The sequence below is a fragment of the Cucumis melo genome, chromosome 5 (assembly GCF_025177605.1).
Source record: "Cucumis melo cultivar AY chromosome 5, USDA_Cmelo_AY_1.0, whole genome shotgun sequence".
Lineage (NCBI taxonomy): Eukaryota > Viridiplantae > Streptophyta > Magnoliopsida > Cucurbitales > Cucurbitaceae > Cucumis > Cucumis melo.
This window is the reverse complement of record NC_066861.1, coordinates 21,816,535-21,834,949: the sequence shown is the minus strand read 5'-3', so window position 1 is coordinate 21,834,949 and position 18,415 is coordinate 21,816,535. Positions and strand designations below refer to the sequence as shown.

At 39.8% G+C, this 18,415-nt stretch overlaps 1 protein-coding gene across 5 annotated transcripts; it reads right to left on the bottom strand.

Moving 5' to 3' along the window:
• Window positions 1-3,782: 3,782 nt before the first annotated feature.
• LOC103492463 (O-fucosyltransferase 36-like) lies at window positions 3,783-9,276 on the bottom strand. 5 transcript variants are annotated; one of them, XM_051084477.1, is made up of 5 exons: window positions 8,715-8,783; window positions 8,551-8,625; window positions 7,671-8,467; window positions 6,861-7,110; window positions 3,783-4,268 (listed from the first exon to the last, which is right to left on the bottom strand). In XM_051084477.1, the coding sequence occupies exons 3-5, from the start codon at window positions 8,255-8,257 to the stop codon at window positions 4,092-4,094; spliced, it is 1,014 nt and encodes a 337-aa protein (XP_050940434.1). In that variant the 5' UTR covers window positions 8,258-8,467; window positions 8,551-8,625; window positions 8,715-8,783; the 3' UTR covers window positions 3,783-4,091. The 5 variants fall into 5 exon arrangements, with proteins under 5 accessions (XP_050940434.1, XP_050940431.1, XP_050940432.1 ...); XM_051084474.1 differs by having other exon boundaries at window positions 7,671-8,625; window positions 8,715-9,272; XM_051084475.1 differs by having other exon boundaries at window positions 8,551-9,265.
• Between the last annotated feature and the right edge of the window lie 9,139 nt (window positions 9,277-18,415).

Sequence of the window (18,415 nt, the reverse complement as noted above, 5' to 3'; positions counted from 1 at the left end):
CCTGAAAAACACGACATGAAGAGAATGAGTATAAAATACTCAGTAAGGGACCCACTACTAGTCCCACTAGGTGCCTGTTAGCTTCCTTTTAGAGTCCTATAAGTGGTACCCAATCTCTGGCACGTTTCCGAACACGTGCAAAATGCGCTCCCGTAGGAACGAAAATCTGGTCTTCGGTGTCCCGGGGGAGCACCTAGGACATGTTGGTCTGTAGCGAACCCGGGGGTAACACTAAGACAATCGGGATGCGAGGACCCCGTCGAGTCACTCGAGTCATATCTATAACCATGCTAGACTGGCGTCCCGTCGGACCACACAGTCCTAAATAAGTGGTGATCCCGAAGGACACCCATGTAGGTACAACTCTAATAGGCTAAGCTAATAAGTACCCTAACCATAACATACATGCACATAGCGTCATCGTGTAATCATAAAAAAATCACGTCATCACAATATCATGCCATCATGTAACTACATCATCAATCGCATCATGCTCTCATGAATTGCACGTCTCATACAGCCTAATCCTTGACATGCACAAGTGGAGGTGTATGTGGTCTCATGGTTCTAAACATAGAGCTAGTAGTAGAAATCTCTTACCTGGAGATTTACTCGACGAGTTCTAACCGCAAGACAAGTGTGCTTTCCAAGCAACGGGTCCTAACTGTTTAATAACGCAAAAATTCATAATTAAGTCACCAACGACTAAAGACTCAAAAACTCAGTTGAAATAACTTACCCTAGGTCGAGGTTGCAATGCTTGAGCCCCTACTGAAGAAATCCAATGCTCCAAGTCAAATCGCCCAAGGTGGCCTTAAAAGAGATAATTTAATTTAGTCCAAATTAAATTATTTAGTGTCCAAAAATTGAGTCTTGCTTGGTAAGTCAAAACAAATAATCAATTTACCAAAAATTGGGTGGAAAAGAGCCAACTAGGCTTGGCGGCTCGGCTGGAAAAAGAACAGGGACCGGCTCGGCTTGGCGCAGGCGCGGCTCGACTCGGCTCGGCGCAGAAACTGTGCGCGTGCGGCTCGGCTTACGACAGAAGGGAGGCGCGGCTCAGCTTACAGTGCAGGCGGCGCGGCTTGCACGGGGAGAGAGCCGGGCGCGCGCGGGCTCGGTTTGCGACTCGGGGCGGCACGCTGGCACGGAGCGGTATGCGGACGCGGGTTCGGTTTCCGACGGGGCGGCGCGCGGGCACGGAGTGGTGTGCGGACGTGGGTTCGGCTTCGGCTTCGGGCGACGGCCGAAGCGCGGGTTCGGGTTTCCGACGGTTGGAGACGTGCGGCTGACGACCGACAGTCGCTGCTGCTCGACGACGCGGCGGACGACGTTTCACGCGGCGGCTACGAACGGATCGGCTGCGGATCGGCTGCGGATCGGTTGCGGATCGCGAAGGGTGACACGGGTGGTTCGGCTTCTACTACGGCTGGCTCCCGAACGCTTGTGCTTGAAACTGGTGGCGAAGGCGGCGGCGCGGGTCGACGGCTAGGGTTTCGGCGGCTAGGGTTTCAAGAAAGACTTTAGTTGCTCCTCTCTCTTTTTTTTCTTATGCACGGGTCCCAAAGCTCCTTTATATAAGAAAATATCTCTTTTTCCTTTTCCTTTAATTAATTCCAAAACCAACCACCTTCTCTCTCTCCAAATCTCATGAAACTTTCCTTATTAACCCCAACTAGGTCCCCACATTTCTCCCTTAACCAACCAAACTTTAATTTAACAATAACTTCACCAATTATTTCCAAATAAAATACTTATTATCTAAACAAAATAAAGATTCCAAACCTTATGTAATCGCAAATTTCAAAATGATAAGGTTCTTCCAATAAATTTGAAATTTCCATAACCACACTTAAATATTAATAACAAATGAACAAAAAAATCGAATTTGTTGGGGCGTTACATAAAAAGTCACAAATTTTCTTGTTGCATTGATATACATTTGGTAGAGCAGATACACCTAATGTTTTTTTATATACCTCATATTTCTTGATACACCTGATGCTCATTACCTAATACTTTTTGATACACTTCAAAAAAAAAAAACACCAAAACCAAAAATAAAATTTAAAAGATAGTTCAAATGTTGAAAAAGATTGAACTCCTAAAACCACAATCACGAAATCAAAATCAAAATCAATAATAACGAAGAACGAATTCAAAATCAGAAATCTATCTTCATATGAGTTTCAAACGACTTGACAAACATATAAATACATTCAAGAGTGTAGGTGCCCCTCTAGCTTCTTAATAGATTTAGCATCGATCAACATTTTCTCGACATCATAAGATATATGAACAGGCTTTGTTGCATAACTCAAAGACTAGTCATCATTATCATTTCTTATTATTACTGAGCTTGATAATTAGAAAGGACAAGCCACGCACAAAAGAAGATAAATATCTTATGTTGGACATAAAAAAACCAAAGAAAGAAAATGAATTATCATTTGCTCAAAATGACCCTTTTCCATTCAAAAGGGTAAATCTTTTCTATTTTACGTTTCGTATGTCATGGTTATAATGTTTTTGGGCTCCAAACCAAGATAAACAAGGTCTAATTAACCTTCAATTCAACCGATGGAAACTGAAAACAACCGACGTCCAACAACACCATATCAACTGGCACAACTATGTTTTCATGACCACCCTATATTATTTCTCAACTTTTCCATAATAAAACAATTTCTCCACGAACATCAACTGTTGTCTTTCTTGAGGTAGGAAGTGAAGGACAAGCACTCGAATAAGTCATAAATCATTTTCTCCCCTTAGTGCATAATAGATATATTGAAGATAAAAACTCCCATATGGAATTGCTTACCTAACGAGATTGCTCATCTAATGAATCTTCGATAATTTGAGTAAAACATTTAACATTTTAAAGATGTGAATAATGTATATTTTGTTACATGAAGTTTTAAATCAGATATTTTTATTTGTTTTATTTTTTATATTGTTTTGGCATCTCCATCTTCTTTTTTTTTTCTTTTTCCCTCCTCTATCATTGATGTGTCCCTCGGCATTTCCATTCAGCCATCATAGCTCAAGGAGATGATATTAGAAAAAACGGGAAACAAAAAATGGAAACATATAGATCTTTAAATTTCTGTTTTGTTGAAAGATCCTTCAAGTCTACGGTTTAGAGAAAGTATCATATATCAAGATTCTTAGGCCATATTACTTGTTTAATGTGGAGAATTGAAGGCGGTAAATTAAGAAACTTTTCCATGGGCAAATACGGAATAACCTTTTATCTCCTCTCATTTTTGCTCAATTTTAATAATGTATTTTTGGTTTATTTTTAGTCTAAATTATTAAAGGAAGAACAAGAGAGATTGAGAGTGAACGGTGTTTGAAATCTTGTCGACAGATTGGAAAACTAAAAGTAAAAGAGGAGAGAAGAGTAATTGATATTGTCAAATTCTTGTAAGTTTGCCTATTCAACTCTGCCCATATGATCATTCCGTTAGTCCATTAATAAAAAAAAAGAACTTATGAAAATATATATAAATATAGTAAAATATTACAATCTATCTATGATAGATAAATCAAGATAGACTAATTATCCATGTCGATCAGATAGGGAAAGACACAAACATTAATCTATCTTAATTTATTGTTGTTGATCGTAAGATATTTAGTAAATATTTTGATTTAGTTTACTATATTTAAAAATAGCTTATTAAACAATCGTAGTGCAGTTAGATATTTAATACAAGTGCTTCCAAATCAACATAGTTACACCAACAATAACATTTCAAAGGAAATAAGAAGTAACATTACAACAAACACAGAAAAAATATCATAAGTTTGTAATCTCCATCCATTTCACTAAAAGAGGAAAAAGAAAACTGGATATGTTACATTACATTACAACACTTCAATTTCAGGAATATTTTTCTCCTTTTCTTTTTCTTTTTTAACACACTCCCAATCCTACACAGATCTAACTTTATGTATGATACATGCCAAGAAATTTCAAGTGAAAAGTAAAATCCAGAGAATAAAAATGGGTTGAATCAAAGAATCAATTTCTAATTTTTTTTTCCCTTAAAAAAAAAAGGAAGAATGATAAAGTTCTATGTTGGTCATTCATTTTCTGCAATAAAGTTTGGGTCCTGACCTTGACAGAGATATTCATCACAAAGAGATGCTGATCGCCAATCCTTTCTTAAACGCAAAATGTCTTCAGTAAAAGTAGAACCAGATGTTCCAATGAACACTCTCGACATTGCACATATGGCCTTGTCCAGCATGGCTTCCACCTTCAACATCATTTCAACACAAAAAGAATAATAAATAAATAAATAAAACAATCCAGTAAGCAATTTTATTTATGTGGACTACTCTATCCTTCTCAAGTAAAAAGCTCCTGATTGGCCAGATTTAAATGGCTAGACATGCACAAATTCCCACATACTTTCTTCTAATGCAAATACTCTTTTAAAAATCAAGAGGAAAACGTTTTACTTTAGGAACAAAAGAAAAACCGAACTTTTTTTCAATAGAATCAACAACTTTCATTGAAAAAGTTGAAAGAATACAAGGGTATACAAAAAAAACAAGTTCACAATTGTAACTCTTATAAAGAAAGGGTTTCCAACTAAGTAAGGTGTTACCTAGGGAATAATTACAGAAAACTTTGAAAGAGAAGTCCAAAGAACCATGAAACCTCACCAGGGTGCAGGGTCCTTATCCAAACCTTTGAACACTCTATTGTTCATTTCCCCCCAAATATCCAACAACATAGTGCACACGCACAACGGAACTTTCTGATGGAACACCACCTTTTGGTATGAATTTCCTCTTCTATTTAGATTTTGATAAGGGGTACATTCTGGAATTGAGTACTCAATTCCTTTCTCTCTCTACTGCCTTTCTCTCTTTCAAGAAATTACAGTAAATCTTCTTACAAAATTCTCATATCCTTCCTCCTAAATTCTATTAGTATTTATACTAATCTTGCCAGCCTCTAACTAACTCACATGTGAGTGTTATTACAACTAACATAACAAACTAATGTAACAAACTTCAGCTGGTATAACTAACTTTTCCTTCTGCTGTAAACAAATCTAATTAGGGGTCTATCATTACTCCCCCTTTCAGATTCACCTTGTCCTCAAGGTGTGTTTACAGCTTTCTTTCCTTTTTTTTCTTTTTTTTGGTTTGTTATCGACAATTTTAGGGTTTAGTTTTCTTTCCTCTAACCTCCTTTTCTATCCCTTTCTGCCACGTCATCAGCATCACGGCAACATCTCCTTCTTTACGCAACTCTCCCGCTTTCCGTATCGCCTTTTCGGACAACCACTATTTGCCAGCATTTTCTTCCTCCTTCTCATCCACACAACTGCTGCCGTCCTCTTTTTCCATCGAAACCAGTCACTTCCAGCGTCTCCGAACTGCAACTTTTTTTTCACTTGGATCTTCGTTTTGGGTCTCGCCGGTAATTCTCGCCGATCTTCCACGATTTCCGATTTGTTTGCTAGAAATCGCCCGCGGCTAAGTTCTTCCCTCACTGATTGGAAAGGAAGTAACAACCTCTGTTTTAATCTCAACCAATCCTTGAATGCATTGTGTTCATCCTTCGACCGAGACCAATCTAATGTGGTTCCATCGAATTTGATTACAACAACGTTTACTCTCGCAGAATTGATCAGTTCATATTTTTGGAAATTCCGTTCGATCCAAAAAATAAATGAATCGAACTTCTTGCCGCTAAACCTCTGTAACTCTACTTCTTGAATTTGTTTTGATCACTTATATCTTCTTCAATTCCTATCTTCTTTGTTTGTTCTTCGCCCACCTTCTCTTCAGTTCCGATTTCCTTCCTTTGTTCTTCGGTCTCGATTCTTTTCATAGGTGTACTTCCTCCTTCAACTATACTCTTCATCACTGGTAGATTCGTTGTGATTCTTTCACTCACTGTTTGTTCACTCACTATCGATTTTTCTTTCACCATGGTTTCAACGCATTGTAACAACAATTGTTGATTTTTTTCGGCTTGAATTCTTAACAGCCGGAGGCTCTTTGTTAAGGATCTCAGATTTTCTTCAATTGCCGGAATTTTGCTTAATTCTTTCTTCATCCCAATCACTTCTTGTTCAAAGGCTTCCAGTTTTTCTTCAATTTGCGTTTGCTCCATTGTTGATTTCCTTCCCAAGATTCACCGCTCTGATACCAATTTGATGGAACACCACCTTTTGGTATGAATTTCCTCTTCTATTTAGATTTTGATAAGGGGTACATTCTGGAATTGAGTAACTCGATTCCTTTCTCTCTCTACTGCCTTTCTCTCTTTCAAGAAATTACAGTAAATCTTCTTACAAAATTCTCATATCCTTCCTCCTAAATTCTATTAGTATTTATACTAATCTTGCCGGCCTCTAACTAACTCACATGTGAGTGTTATTACAACTAACATAACAAACTAATGTAACAAACTCCAGCTGGTATAATTAACTTTTTCTTCTGCTGTAAACAAATCTAATTAGGGGTCTATCACTTTCATTGGAAAAAAGATGAGAAGAACTAATAGGAAACTTGAGACCATCCAAAGATACCGATCGCTACACCTAACCCAATAGGAAGGGGTATACTTCAGCTTAACCCACTCACTATTATCTCAAAGGGACTAAAGCACAATGAAGGGGAGGAAAGAACTATTTGATGTCCAAAGAATGAAAAAAGAATAGTCATGATGTCCACATCAACACTTTTAACACTTCTATCCAGAGAAGATTCTCTAATGCCTTATGAAGTTGTTTAATAGGAGCAACATTAGGTGGAGGATGCATAAAATTTAATACATAAATCGCATTAAATCATTCAGATTCAAATTATTACTAAAGATAAGTCACCTGAGAATCTTCCTCAATTTCGTGCCGGTAAAGTAGAGCATCCCATTTCTCAGCTGAATTTCGAGGAGGTCGTTTAACTAGTGGTATAGGCTTTCCATTCACCATAACAAGGGACTGTAGCAATCCAGTTTCACTGTCTGCAGCGTCCGTGGAAAGATAAATGACAGGAGAATTGGACCGTTCTACTACACTTGCAATGCAGTTTGCAGCTTGAGGAATAGGGTAAAAGCAACTTGGTCGTTTTGCATTACTAGAAATAAGCAAGAAATACAAACTGTGAGTTTCTCCATGGCCTTCCATAGAGCATGAATGTTGTTGGTATAGTAGAAATATACATCAAATAATAAAAATGAGGGAAAAACATCAAAAAGAGTTGCAGCATTATGAACATCAATACAAAAGTTGAAAATAGATCGGCAATAAAAGAACCAGCCAGACAGCAATAATATAAAAGATATAGGCAGAAAATGTTGAATAATGTTAAGATGTGTGGTCATATTATGTCATAGCAAGGAGATAGAATATAAAAACAAAACATCAAGACCCTGTTTTCTTACAATTTACAAGGGTTGGTTTGCATCTTTCATAAGTACAAGAGTTAAATTCTAAAAAGGAAAACAAGATTTCAAAAACTACTGTTTTTTAGTGTTCGAAATTTAATTTGGTTTTTAAAAACATTGGTAAAAAACGATAACAAAGCAAGGAATGAAGAGGTGGAAAACTTGAATAGATGTTTATAGGCTTACTTTTTAAAAACCAAAAACCAAAAACAAAATGGTTAACAAATTGAGCTAGGGATGAATGAAATACCAAAACTTGAGAAATCCATGTCGTCGAAAATGAATAGCTACAAAATCGCTCCCCAAGAAAGTTTGAATGAAACGTTGGGCAGTGACCTTAATAAGTTGACTTGGTTCAATAAGGGTCTTGCATTTGTGAGCAATAGGACCACCCGGTTGCACAAACCAATCATTCTCTACATCAGCATAAAAAACATCCCCAATGGCAATAACATCGGCATCGGAAGAGAACTTGGACTCAATATCTTGAACCGTTCTATTATTGGGATTCTTGATATCCTCATCCCAAGGAGACTCAAGTTTGGCAGTGGAAACCCCAATATTGTTTAACTGCTTGACATGCTCATCATCCAAATAACAGTGATCAGGTTTTGAAAAATAACAGAAAAACTTATCAATCTTCATCCGGTTCTTCTGAATCTCGGAAAATTCTTCAAAAGAGATGACAACCTTCCTACCCAAGCAATTATTGACATGATCAACATCCAATACCCTACTATACTGATAATCAACTTTGGAACTAGGAATAACCACAACTCGATTAAGAATGGCCGCAAAGAACATGTGCTTCTCCAAGCAAATCAAATGGTTCGACATCTGTCCTGATGCGCAAATAGCAAACAAAAACTTATTCGATTTCGGATTCCATTCGATAGTTCGTCTGTTGAGAACTTCCTGGTCCACCTTTCTACACCTATCGAAACCAGAACCAACAAGATCGAGACCGTCATCGTATACTTCATTAGATGAGTTCCCAGTTTGATGTGAAGATAAAAGAACATTTTGGATCTCTTTATTCAGCGAAATCTGCGTAAGCAACGATAATTTTAGGTCCTCAGAAGTGGAATTAGAGTGTGAAGTAAAAGAAATATTCCACATTGTCAAAAGACCTAAGCGTTGCTGCTTCAACAAAAACAATGCGTGCAATTCAGATTCCGTCATTCGATAACGTAGCAAATCGAAAGCTGTGAAGGAGGAAGAGAAAAGATTGGTAAAATGGGTGGAGAAATAGAGGAGTAGAAGGAAGAGAGGGAAAAAAATGGCAAAGAGATACCTCTTTTTGAAGGAGAAAGGACGACGGGGGGAGGTAGAGCGAAGATGGGGGTTAACGCCGACGTGGAAGGCGTCGGAATGAGGTGAAGGGGAGTGGTTGATTTCATTATGGTGGATTAGATTCTGTCGATCGTCGGAAGACGAATCGGAGTTGTCCATTAACAACCGAAAACAGAGCAAAACTGGAATTGAAAAGGGATTAACAGTTTCTACCAAAGAAAGCTTAAGTCTCTCGGATTCTGCCACAAATCCAATGGCGAACCACCGTAGATCCGGGCGCACAGACCCTCTCAGCGTCGACGACGGCTCAGATCCGCCACACCAGCTGCCGCTCGTTCGAGATCCCCGCGCCTCTCTCTTCTAACCGGCCATGCCATACACTCAACTTGTTCGGACTACACCCCAATCTGAGGGTGTTGCTTAGTACGGAAATTTACTTAAATTTCCACTAAAATAGGATCCGTCGGCTTTCAAAATACACCCCAATCATGCTTTGAACAAGAGTTGCTCTTAATAAATTAGATTTAGATCATTTGATACCTTTGTCAAATATATAATTCTAAGGGATTAAATGGTTTATGGGACAAGCAGGGGACTATCTTCAAAAATAATGTTTCTTTAAAAAAAAATAATAACAAAATTAGGGTAGAACGAAAACAAATCGTAGAAATGGGGTTATGGCAGAAACTATTCTCAAGAGTATTTGAAAGGTTCACGACTTCTATTAATTCAATGATCCATATTTTCACCTAGAAAGTCGTGTACATGTTATTCTCAATATGCATTGAAAATATTTATTGTAAACAAAACTAACTTCTTCTTTTTTTACTTTTAATATATGTGATGCCAAACATAATCTTGGAAATCTCCTTAGTTGGTCGTTATGATTTGGTATTAGAGATGTCTGTGGATTAGGTAGAAGAATTTTTTAGATCTAACCCAATTGTTATTGGTGCAAATAAGAATGAAAATTTGTACACTTCTACATTCAAGATTGAAGTTCATATGAATTAAAATTTACTATTTCGAACTAAGCATGATCTCCCTCTACAACATCCTTGTTCTATCATCGTCGTTTCCGTCAAACAAACATACAATGTACTAGGGTATTTGACTTGTCGACAAACAAAAAGTATCCAATGAGTTGCATAAGTATGTACGAGCATATCTCTAGATGCTCACAACGTCAATATCTAGTGGCAATTTTGTGAATTGTTCGACCAATCATAGAAGACTCAACCTTTAACCTTTCATGTTAAGTGGAAGACTCAACCTTTAACCTTTCATGTCAGACGGTAGGACTTCCAAGAAATCATCCCATACTTGTTTCCAGTTATACATTAACAATCCCCCAGCAGGTTCTTCGTCCATCAGTAACCCCAATTGGATCTCAAGTCTTGCAACATGATGATGCATTCCCCACAAGGTACATGAAATGTGTGGATCTCTGGTCTCCAACGCTCCACCAAAACAGTAATTAAGTGCCAATTCAATTGCATGAATCCTATCTGAGAAACTCCAAGAAATCTAGTAACCCTAAGTACGACACAATACGCTAATCGAGGGGGATCGTGAGCTAGAATGCTGCCTCTCTCCTCCACCAACTCAAAACCACAGTGGAGGAAGTATCTCATACAGAATTATGAGTGATGGGATGATTGTTGATATAGCTTAATAAGATTAACAGAGCTAGGTTCCATTATGCAAGTTCCCTAAAACAATTAAAATAAGGAACAATAAGAACATAGAAGTATTTCATTACTAACATAAAAGTATTTCATTAATAACATAAAAAAATAAAATTTGAACATAAAAGTGATCAACTAAAAATATTACATGCCTAACTTATGAAACAAAAATTCAAAAGTATAAAATCAAATAATTTCACAATAAAATACTATGAATATAAGCTCTAAAATTTACGTATCAATACACTAAAATTTAAGCCTAAAATATACATTAGACACTAAAATCTACATAAAATAATTTTATTAATAATTACAAAAACTCTAAATACTATACATCAATGTCTTGAAACGAAGCACATAGAGGACAAGTACATCTGTTATGTTCTTCTGCCTTACAGATCATGTATGTAATAACTGATTGACTAGACTCTTTCCCATTCATTTCATTACACTACAAGAAAACGGGGGTTTCCTGACACCAAAAAAGACGTCGGCACAAAGAACGTCGGGAATAAGTGTATTCTCGACGCAATGACCACTGCGTCGGAAGGGGCATTGGGAATACCATTTTTCTCGACACATCAAACACGCATCGATCAAACGGCATCGGGAATAGGCCAAATTAAATTTAAAATACACCTTATTCCTGACGCCATGCACAGTGCGTCGGGAACGACGTTGGGAATAAGGAGTTTCTCTGACACACCATAGCGCGTCGAGGAAACCCTTTTAATGAGCGTCGGAAATACGATTTTTCCCGACTCCGTCCAAAAAGGCGTCGGGAAATCCCTTTTATAATTGATTCAGTTCTGTATTTCACAGAACTGAAACCGAAAGGGAAAGAGAGAACCATCAAGGCTTCGCCGTCCATAGCTCACCGCCTTCCATTCTGTCGTCGTCGTCCCTCGCCGTTCTGCCATCGTCTGCCACCTTAAGTAAGTTTAAATATAAAGTTTGTTTAGTTTAAATTTATGTTTTAGGATTTTTTTTTTAGGAGAATTGTTTTAGGATTTTTTTTAATAGATTTTTGTTTGTTAAATGTATTTTTGTATAGAATGTGTTGTAATTTGTGGTTGAATTTAAATTTGAAGGGTTTAGGATTTAGGATTTATAGTTAAATTGAAAATTGAATTTTTTTTTTTTTTGGGGGGGGGGGGGGGGGGGAGGTTATAGTTAAATTGAAATTTGAATGGTTTAGGGTTTAGGGTTTAATTGAATTGAGGGGGGGTTTATAGTTAAATTGAAAATTGAATTGGGAGGGGGGGGGGGTTATAGTTAAATTGAAATTTTTGTAGGGGGTTTATGTTTTGAATTGAAAATGTAATATGTGTGTTAAGATTTGTTTTGGCTATCTTGCAATTGTGGTACCCTGTTTGTGTTGAATATTTTTATTGTTGATTTCAGATGACTATGTTGTAGTTATGGTAGCCTTTTTTATTTTGAATTTGTTTCTGTTTGGGATGGTTTCAAGGGGTGGTAGTAAGGATAGCTTGAAGTATTTTGTTGTTAATAATTAGGTTGTCTTGGCTATTCTGCAGTTGTGGTAGCCTCTGTAGTTTGATTCTAGCTATGTGTTCGTATTTGCTTATTGAATGTTTGTTTTCTATGTCCACAGCCATTATGTCATCGTCATATCCACGTAATATGTAACACCCTAAGAATTTAGGATGATTTAGTTTCAATTATCTTAAGTGTAATTATTGAAACTTTGGATGTACTTGAGGAAACTTGATTAATTATATTTTTGGTTGCGTAATTAATTAAGTTTTGAGGACAATATAATTATTTTATTTGGATAATAAAATTGGTAGAGATATTTGTTGAAGATAAAGATAATTGGGTTGAGGAGAGAGAAAATTGAATTATTTGGTTAAAGTTAATGGTGATATTTTTATTTGGAAAAAAAAATTGATGTGTTTGATTTTAAAAGGGGATTTAGTGGGTTTTAAGTGGAGAGAGAGAAGATTGGTTTTTATTGGTTTAAAATAAGAAAAAGGAAAGAGAAATTAGTATTGATTTATTGTTGGTGTTTAAATAGGCATAGGAATCCGTGCACCAAAACCCATCATCTTCTTCTTTGAAAAAAAAAGAATGAAAAAAGAGAGAAAACCCTAAAAAATTTTAAAATCCTAGCCGCCGCCAGACTCACCGCCGCCGCTATGCTCATTCGACCGTCGCCGTTGTGTTCATCCGACCGCAGTCAGAAGTGATCGCGAATTATCCGTCAAAGCCGTGAACCCGACCAGCACGCCCACGTCCCTTCCTCCGTAATCTGCCTCATTCTTTCGTCGTCTGCACCAATCCATCATTCGTCGCCCCGTTCCATCGTCGACCGTTGGAGTTCGCCGCCACCCGATCAGTGCCGCGTCATCGGAAGACCGAGCGTTCAGTCCGTCGCTCATATCCGAACCCGGAAACCCGCACACACGCTCGCGCCTACTCCATAGTCGAGCCGCACACACGCCGCGTCTGTACCGTAGTCGAGCCGTACGCCTGCGTGAGCCCCAGCTGAGTCGCGCCTTCTGCCGCAAGCCACTCCTTCTGTCGCAAGCCGCGTCTGCGTCCCAGCCTAGCTGCTTCACCTATCTCGAGCCGACCAGCTAGTTTCTCCCTCCAGCCAAGCCACCGTCAGTTTTCCCCTCTCCAGCCGAGCCAGTTGAGCTGCCAAGCTTCTTTTAACCCTATTTTGACCCATATTTTTCGGTAGGCCTTGGTAGGTTTGATTTGGTTTTAGTTTATCCAACTAAAGTTTATTTTGACCATAACCAAGTTAACTGTTAGATTAAATTGACTATAGTTAACTGGAAGTCGAGCGGGGAATTTGTCCAACTAAGTTCAAATCGAGTTCGCCCTTGATCTTGGGTAAGTTACTTCAAATGGATTTTTGGACCTAAATTCTTTGAGGGTTAAATTATTAAATTGTGGTTTCCTAACCATTTAGGACTTTCGCTGCTTGGGAAGCGTGATTTTACTGCTAGAACTCGTTGAGCAAACCTCCAGGTAAGAGATTCTACTACTAGACCTACGAGTAGAATTAAGAGATCGCATATATTCTTAGTTATGCTCATTGATGACTAGACTGCATAACAGCATGACAATTAATGATGATATGATTTGACATGATGATATGATGTGACATGGTGATGTGATGATGCTATGTTTCGTGTATGTTATGGTTAGGGTGTATGATAGCTTATGCTATTAGAGTCGTACCTGTACAGATGTCCTTCGAGATCACCACCTATTTAGGACTGCGTAGTCCGACGGGACCGCCAGTCTGGCATTGAAATAGACATGATTCGAGTGATTCGACGAGATCGCTCGCAGCCCGATTGTCTTAGTCTTTCCTCCGGGTACGCTATAGATCAGTTTATCCTAGGTGTTCTTTTGGGTTCACCAAAGACCAGATTATGTTCCTACGGGATCACATGTTGCACGTGTTCGGGAACGTGCCAGTTCTTGGGTACCATTTTCAGGACTCTAATAGGAAGTTAACAGCACCTAGCGGGACTAGTAGTGGGTCCCTTAGTGAGTATTTTATACTCACTCTTTCCATTTCATTTTTCAGGCAGAGGTAGAGGTAAGGGCAAGGGCAAGCTGGCGAGCGAGCAGAAGTGATCGTGGCGAGCCATAGGGATCTTATGCTTTCGCTTCATGTCGTAGTTCAGACTTTAACGTTGCATTTTAGTCTATTCTTTATTCGTTATTTTATTTCTTTAAAATTAGATAGGGCCCGAGTTAGGATTTTATTTTTTACACTTATCTCTAATTGCATTTGTTTAGGCTTTTAAATAAAAAAATTTGAGGTTTTGTTTCATTTTATCCAAACTTTACAAATTTTATTTGTCTTTTAAAATTTGTAATGGCTTTGACTTAGTATAAGGAGTTGGGTCGTTATAGTTGGTATCAGAGCCTATGTTTTAGGTTCTGTAGACTACTTACGATGTAAGTCTTTGTTTTATTTTGTGTTGTTTTATTTTACCCCTATGGCTATACGGTTATTCGTCACTCGCCAGGTATGTTTTAAGACTTCGCTAAAAGTTATGGTTACAATCTTGCCTGAATAAAGTAAGTGTAGCTAGTATAAGTGTTGTGGTTGTTTTGTAAAAAGTTTCTTCTGGTGAAACTTCAGGAAAAGATGTTGCCGCGTAGAGGTACACGTCGAAGGGGTGGTAGGGAAGGCAGAGGAGCTGGGCGTACTCAGCCGGAGGAGCAACCTGCCATGCAGGCAGCCAACCCTAACACACCTGTCACCCAGACGGATCTCTCCGCGATGAAGTAGCGATATTAGGACATGCTACAGGCTACTTTTAGCATCTTTTCTCACTGCCCAGCAGACCCAAGTCACTCCTGTTCAGGCCCAGACCGTCCCTCCTCCAACCTCTGTGGGAGCTCAGCCCGCGCCGGTTCAACTGTCGGCTAAGGCCAAACACTTGAGAGACTTTGGGAAGTACAATCCAAAAACGTTTGACGGATCCATGGACAACCCCACCAAGGCCCAGATGTGGCTGACCTCTATAGAGAAGATCTTCAGGTACATGAAATGTCCTGATGACAAGAAGGTTTAGTGCACAGTTTTCTTCCTGGAGGATAGAGGCACAACGTGGTCGAAGACTACTGAGAGGATGTTGGGTGGAGATGTCAGCAAGATAACTTGAGAGCAGTTCAAGGAGAGCTTCTATGCTAAGTTTTTTTCTGCCAACGTGAAGTACGCGAAGCAACAAGAGTTCTTGAACTTGAAACAAGGCGACATGACTGTGGAGCATTACGAGCTGAGTTTGACATGCTGTCTCGTTTTGCCCCTGATGTAGTGAAGGATGAGGAGGCCAGGACCGAGAAGTTTGTCAGAGGTCTCAGACTAGACCTCTAGAGTATTGTTCGAGCCCTTAGACCAACCACTCATGCTGATGCTTTACGCTTGGCACTAGATTTGAGCCTGCATGAGAGAGCTGATATGTCCAAGGTTACCAGCAGAGGGTCAGCCCTCGGACAGAAAAGAAAGGTTGAGTCGCAGCCTGACTTGACACCGCAACGAAATCTAAGGTCAAAAGGTATTTTCCAGTGGCATCGTCGGGAGCTTGCAGCAGCCGGGAAAACCTTGAGAGAGCTACCCGTTTGTCCTAGCTGTGGAAGAGTTCATGGAGGTCGTTGCTTGGCCGGGAGCGAAGTTTTCTTCAAGTGCAAGCAACCAGGGCATACCGCTGACGCTTGTCCTCGGAAACCCATTGAGACTACCCGCACCAGCCTCCCACTTCCCAGTAGGGAAGAGTTTTTGCCACTACTCGTCAGGAGGCCGAGCGAGCTGATACAGTGGTGACAGGTACGGTCTCAATCTTGGGGCACTATGCTTTTGTGTTGTTTGACTCTGGGTCATCCCATTCGTTCATATCCTTTGTGTTCATTCAGCATGTTGGTTTAGAGGTAGAATCGTTGAATGGTGTTTTGTCTGTTTCTACTCCATCTGGGGAGGTTTTGTTATCTAAAGAAAAGATAAAGGCATGTCAGGTAGAGATAACAAACCAGATGTTAGATGTGACCTTACTAGTGTTAGACATGCAGGATTTCGATGTAATACTAGGCATGGATTGGTTGTCTGCTAACCATGCAAGTATAGACTATTTCCGTAAGGAAGTCGTTTTTAACCCTCATTCTGAGGCTAGTTTCAAATTTAAGGGGGCAAGAATCGTATGTATACCCAAGGTCATCTCAGCTATGAAGGCTAGTAAACTACTCAGCTAGGGTACCTAGAGCATCTTGGCAAGCGTACAAGATACTAGAGAACCAGAAGTTTCCTTGTCCTTTGAACCAGTAGTAGGGAGTACCCCGATGTATTCCCTGACGAGCTTCTAAGACTTCCACTTTCCAGGGAGATAGACTTCGCCATCGAGTTAGAGCCAGACACTGCTCCTATCTCGATGGCCCCTTAAGAATGGCTCCAGCTGAGCTAAAGGAGTTGAAGGTACAGCTGTAGGAGTTGCTGGACAAGGGTTTCATTCGACCCAGTGTGCTACCTTGGGGAGCACCAATGTTGTTTGTGAAGAGAAGGATAGGTCGATGCGCCTTTGCATTGACAACAAAGAGCTGAACAAGGTGACAGTCAAGAACCGCTACCCCTTGCCCAGGATTGATGATTTGTTCGATCAGTTACAAGGAGCCACAGTCTTTTCTCAGATCGACCTGCGATCAGGCTACCACCAATTGAGGATCAGGGATAGTGATATTTCTAAGACCGCTTTCCGTTTCAGATATGGGCATTACGAGTTCATTGTGATGTCTTTTGGTTTGACTAATGCTCCTGCGGTATTCATGGACTTGATGAACAAAGTGTTTAAGGATTTCTTAGACACGTTTGTTATAGTTTTCATTGACGACATTTTGATTTACTCCAAGACTGAGGAGCATTTGCACCAGGTTTTGGAGACTCTTCGAGCTAATAAGTTGTACACCAAGTTCTCCAAGTGTGAGTTCTGGTTGAAGAAGGTGACTTTTCTCAATCATGTGGTTTCCAGTGAGAGAGTTTATGTGGACCCAGCAAAGATCGAAGTTGTTACCAGTTGGCCTCGACCGTCTACATTAGTGGGGTTCGTAGTTTCCTGGGTTTGGCAGGTTACTACAAGAGGTTCGTGGAAGACTTCTCTCGTATAGTCAGTCCCTTGACTCAGTTAACCAGGAAGGGGACTCCTTTTGTTTGGAGCCCAGCTTGTGAGAGTAGCTTCCAGGAGCTTAAGTAGAAGCTCGTGTCTGCACCCGTCCTTATAGTGCCAGATGGATCCGGGAGCTTTGTAATCTACAGTGATGCCTCCAAGAAAGGACTGGGTTGCGTGTTAATGCAGTAGGGCAGGGTAGTTGCTTATCCCTCCCGTCAGTTGAAGAGTCATGAGCAGAACTACCCTACCCATGACCTAGAGTTGGCAGTAGTGGTTTTTGCACTGAAGATATGGAGACATTACCTGTACGGTAAGAAGATATAAATTTTCACTGACCATAAGAGCCTAAAGTACTTCTTCACCCAAAAGGAGTTGAACATGAGACAAAGAAGATGACTTGAGTTGGTGAAGGATTATGACTGCGAGATTCTGTATCATATAGGTAAGGCAAATGTAGTAGCTGATGCGCTGAGTAGGAAGGTTGCACATTCAGCAGCGCTTATCACCAAGCAAGCTCCCTTACTCAGAGATTTTGAGAGAGCTAAGATTGCAGTCTCAATAGGGGAAGTTACCTCACAGTTGGCTCAGTTGTCAATGCAGCCCACCTTGAGACAGAGGATTATTGTTGCTCAGCTAAACGATCCTTATTTGGTCGAGAAGCGTCTATTAGCAGAGGTAAGGCAAGGTGAGGATTTCTCCATATCCTCTAATGATGGCTTTACGTTTGAGGGACGTTTATGAGTGCCAGAAGACAGTGCAGTCAAGACAGAGCTTTTGACTGAGGCTTACAGTTCTCCATTTACTATGCACCCTGGAAGTACGAAGATGTATCAAGACTTGAGGTGTGTTTATTGGTGGAGGAACATGAAGAGAGAAGTGGCAGACTTCGTTAGTAGGTGCCTGGTATGTCAGCAGGTGAAGGCACCGAGACAGAAGCCAGCGGGTTTTGTTGCAGCCCTTGAGTGTGCCAGGCTAGAAATGGGAGAGTGTTTCGATGGAATTCATCATAGGACTGTCCAGGACTTTAAAAGGTTATACAGTCATTTAGGTTGTTGTTGACAGACTCATGAAGTCAGCTCACTTTGTTTCAGGGAAATCCACTTACACTGCCAGTAAGTGGGGACAAATATATGATCGAGATAGTGAGACTGCATGGAGTATCTGTATCCATCATTTCTGACAGAGATGCTCGTTTCACATCGAAGTTCTGAAAAGGACTTCAACTTGCTTTGGGCACGAGGTTAGACTTCAGCACAACTTTTCATCCTCAGACTGATGGTCAGACAGAGAGGTTGAACCAGATTTTAGAGGACATGCTACAAGCTTGTGTGCTAGAGTTTTCAGGGAGTTGGGGCTCCCATTTGCAT

Bases quoted from the DNA above. Each gene is read 5' to 3' on its own strand.
- LOC103492463 (XM_008452864.3), bottom strand. From the start codon at position 8,872: ATGGACAACTCCGATTCGTCTTCCGACGATCGACAGAATCTAATCCAC. The intron at 7,111-7,670 runs GTATTTCATTCA...GCTTATTTCTAG, and splicing joins CATGGATTTCTCAAGTTTTG to TAATGCAAAACGACCAAGTT. The intron at 4,269-6,860 runs GTGACTTATCTT...ATGATGTTGAAG, and splicing joins AAATTGAGGAAGATTCTCAG to GTGGAAGCCATGCTGGACAA.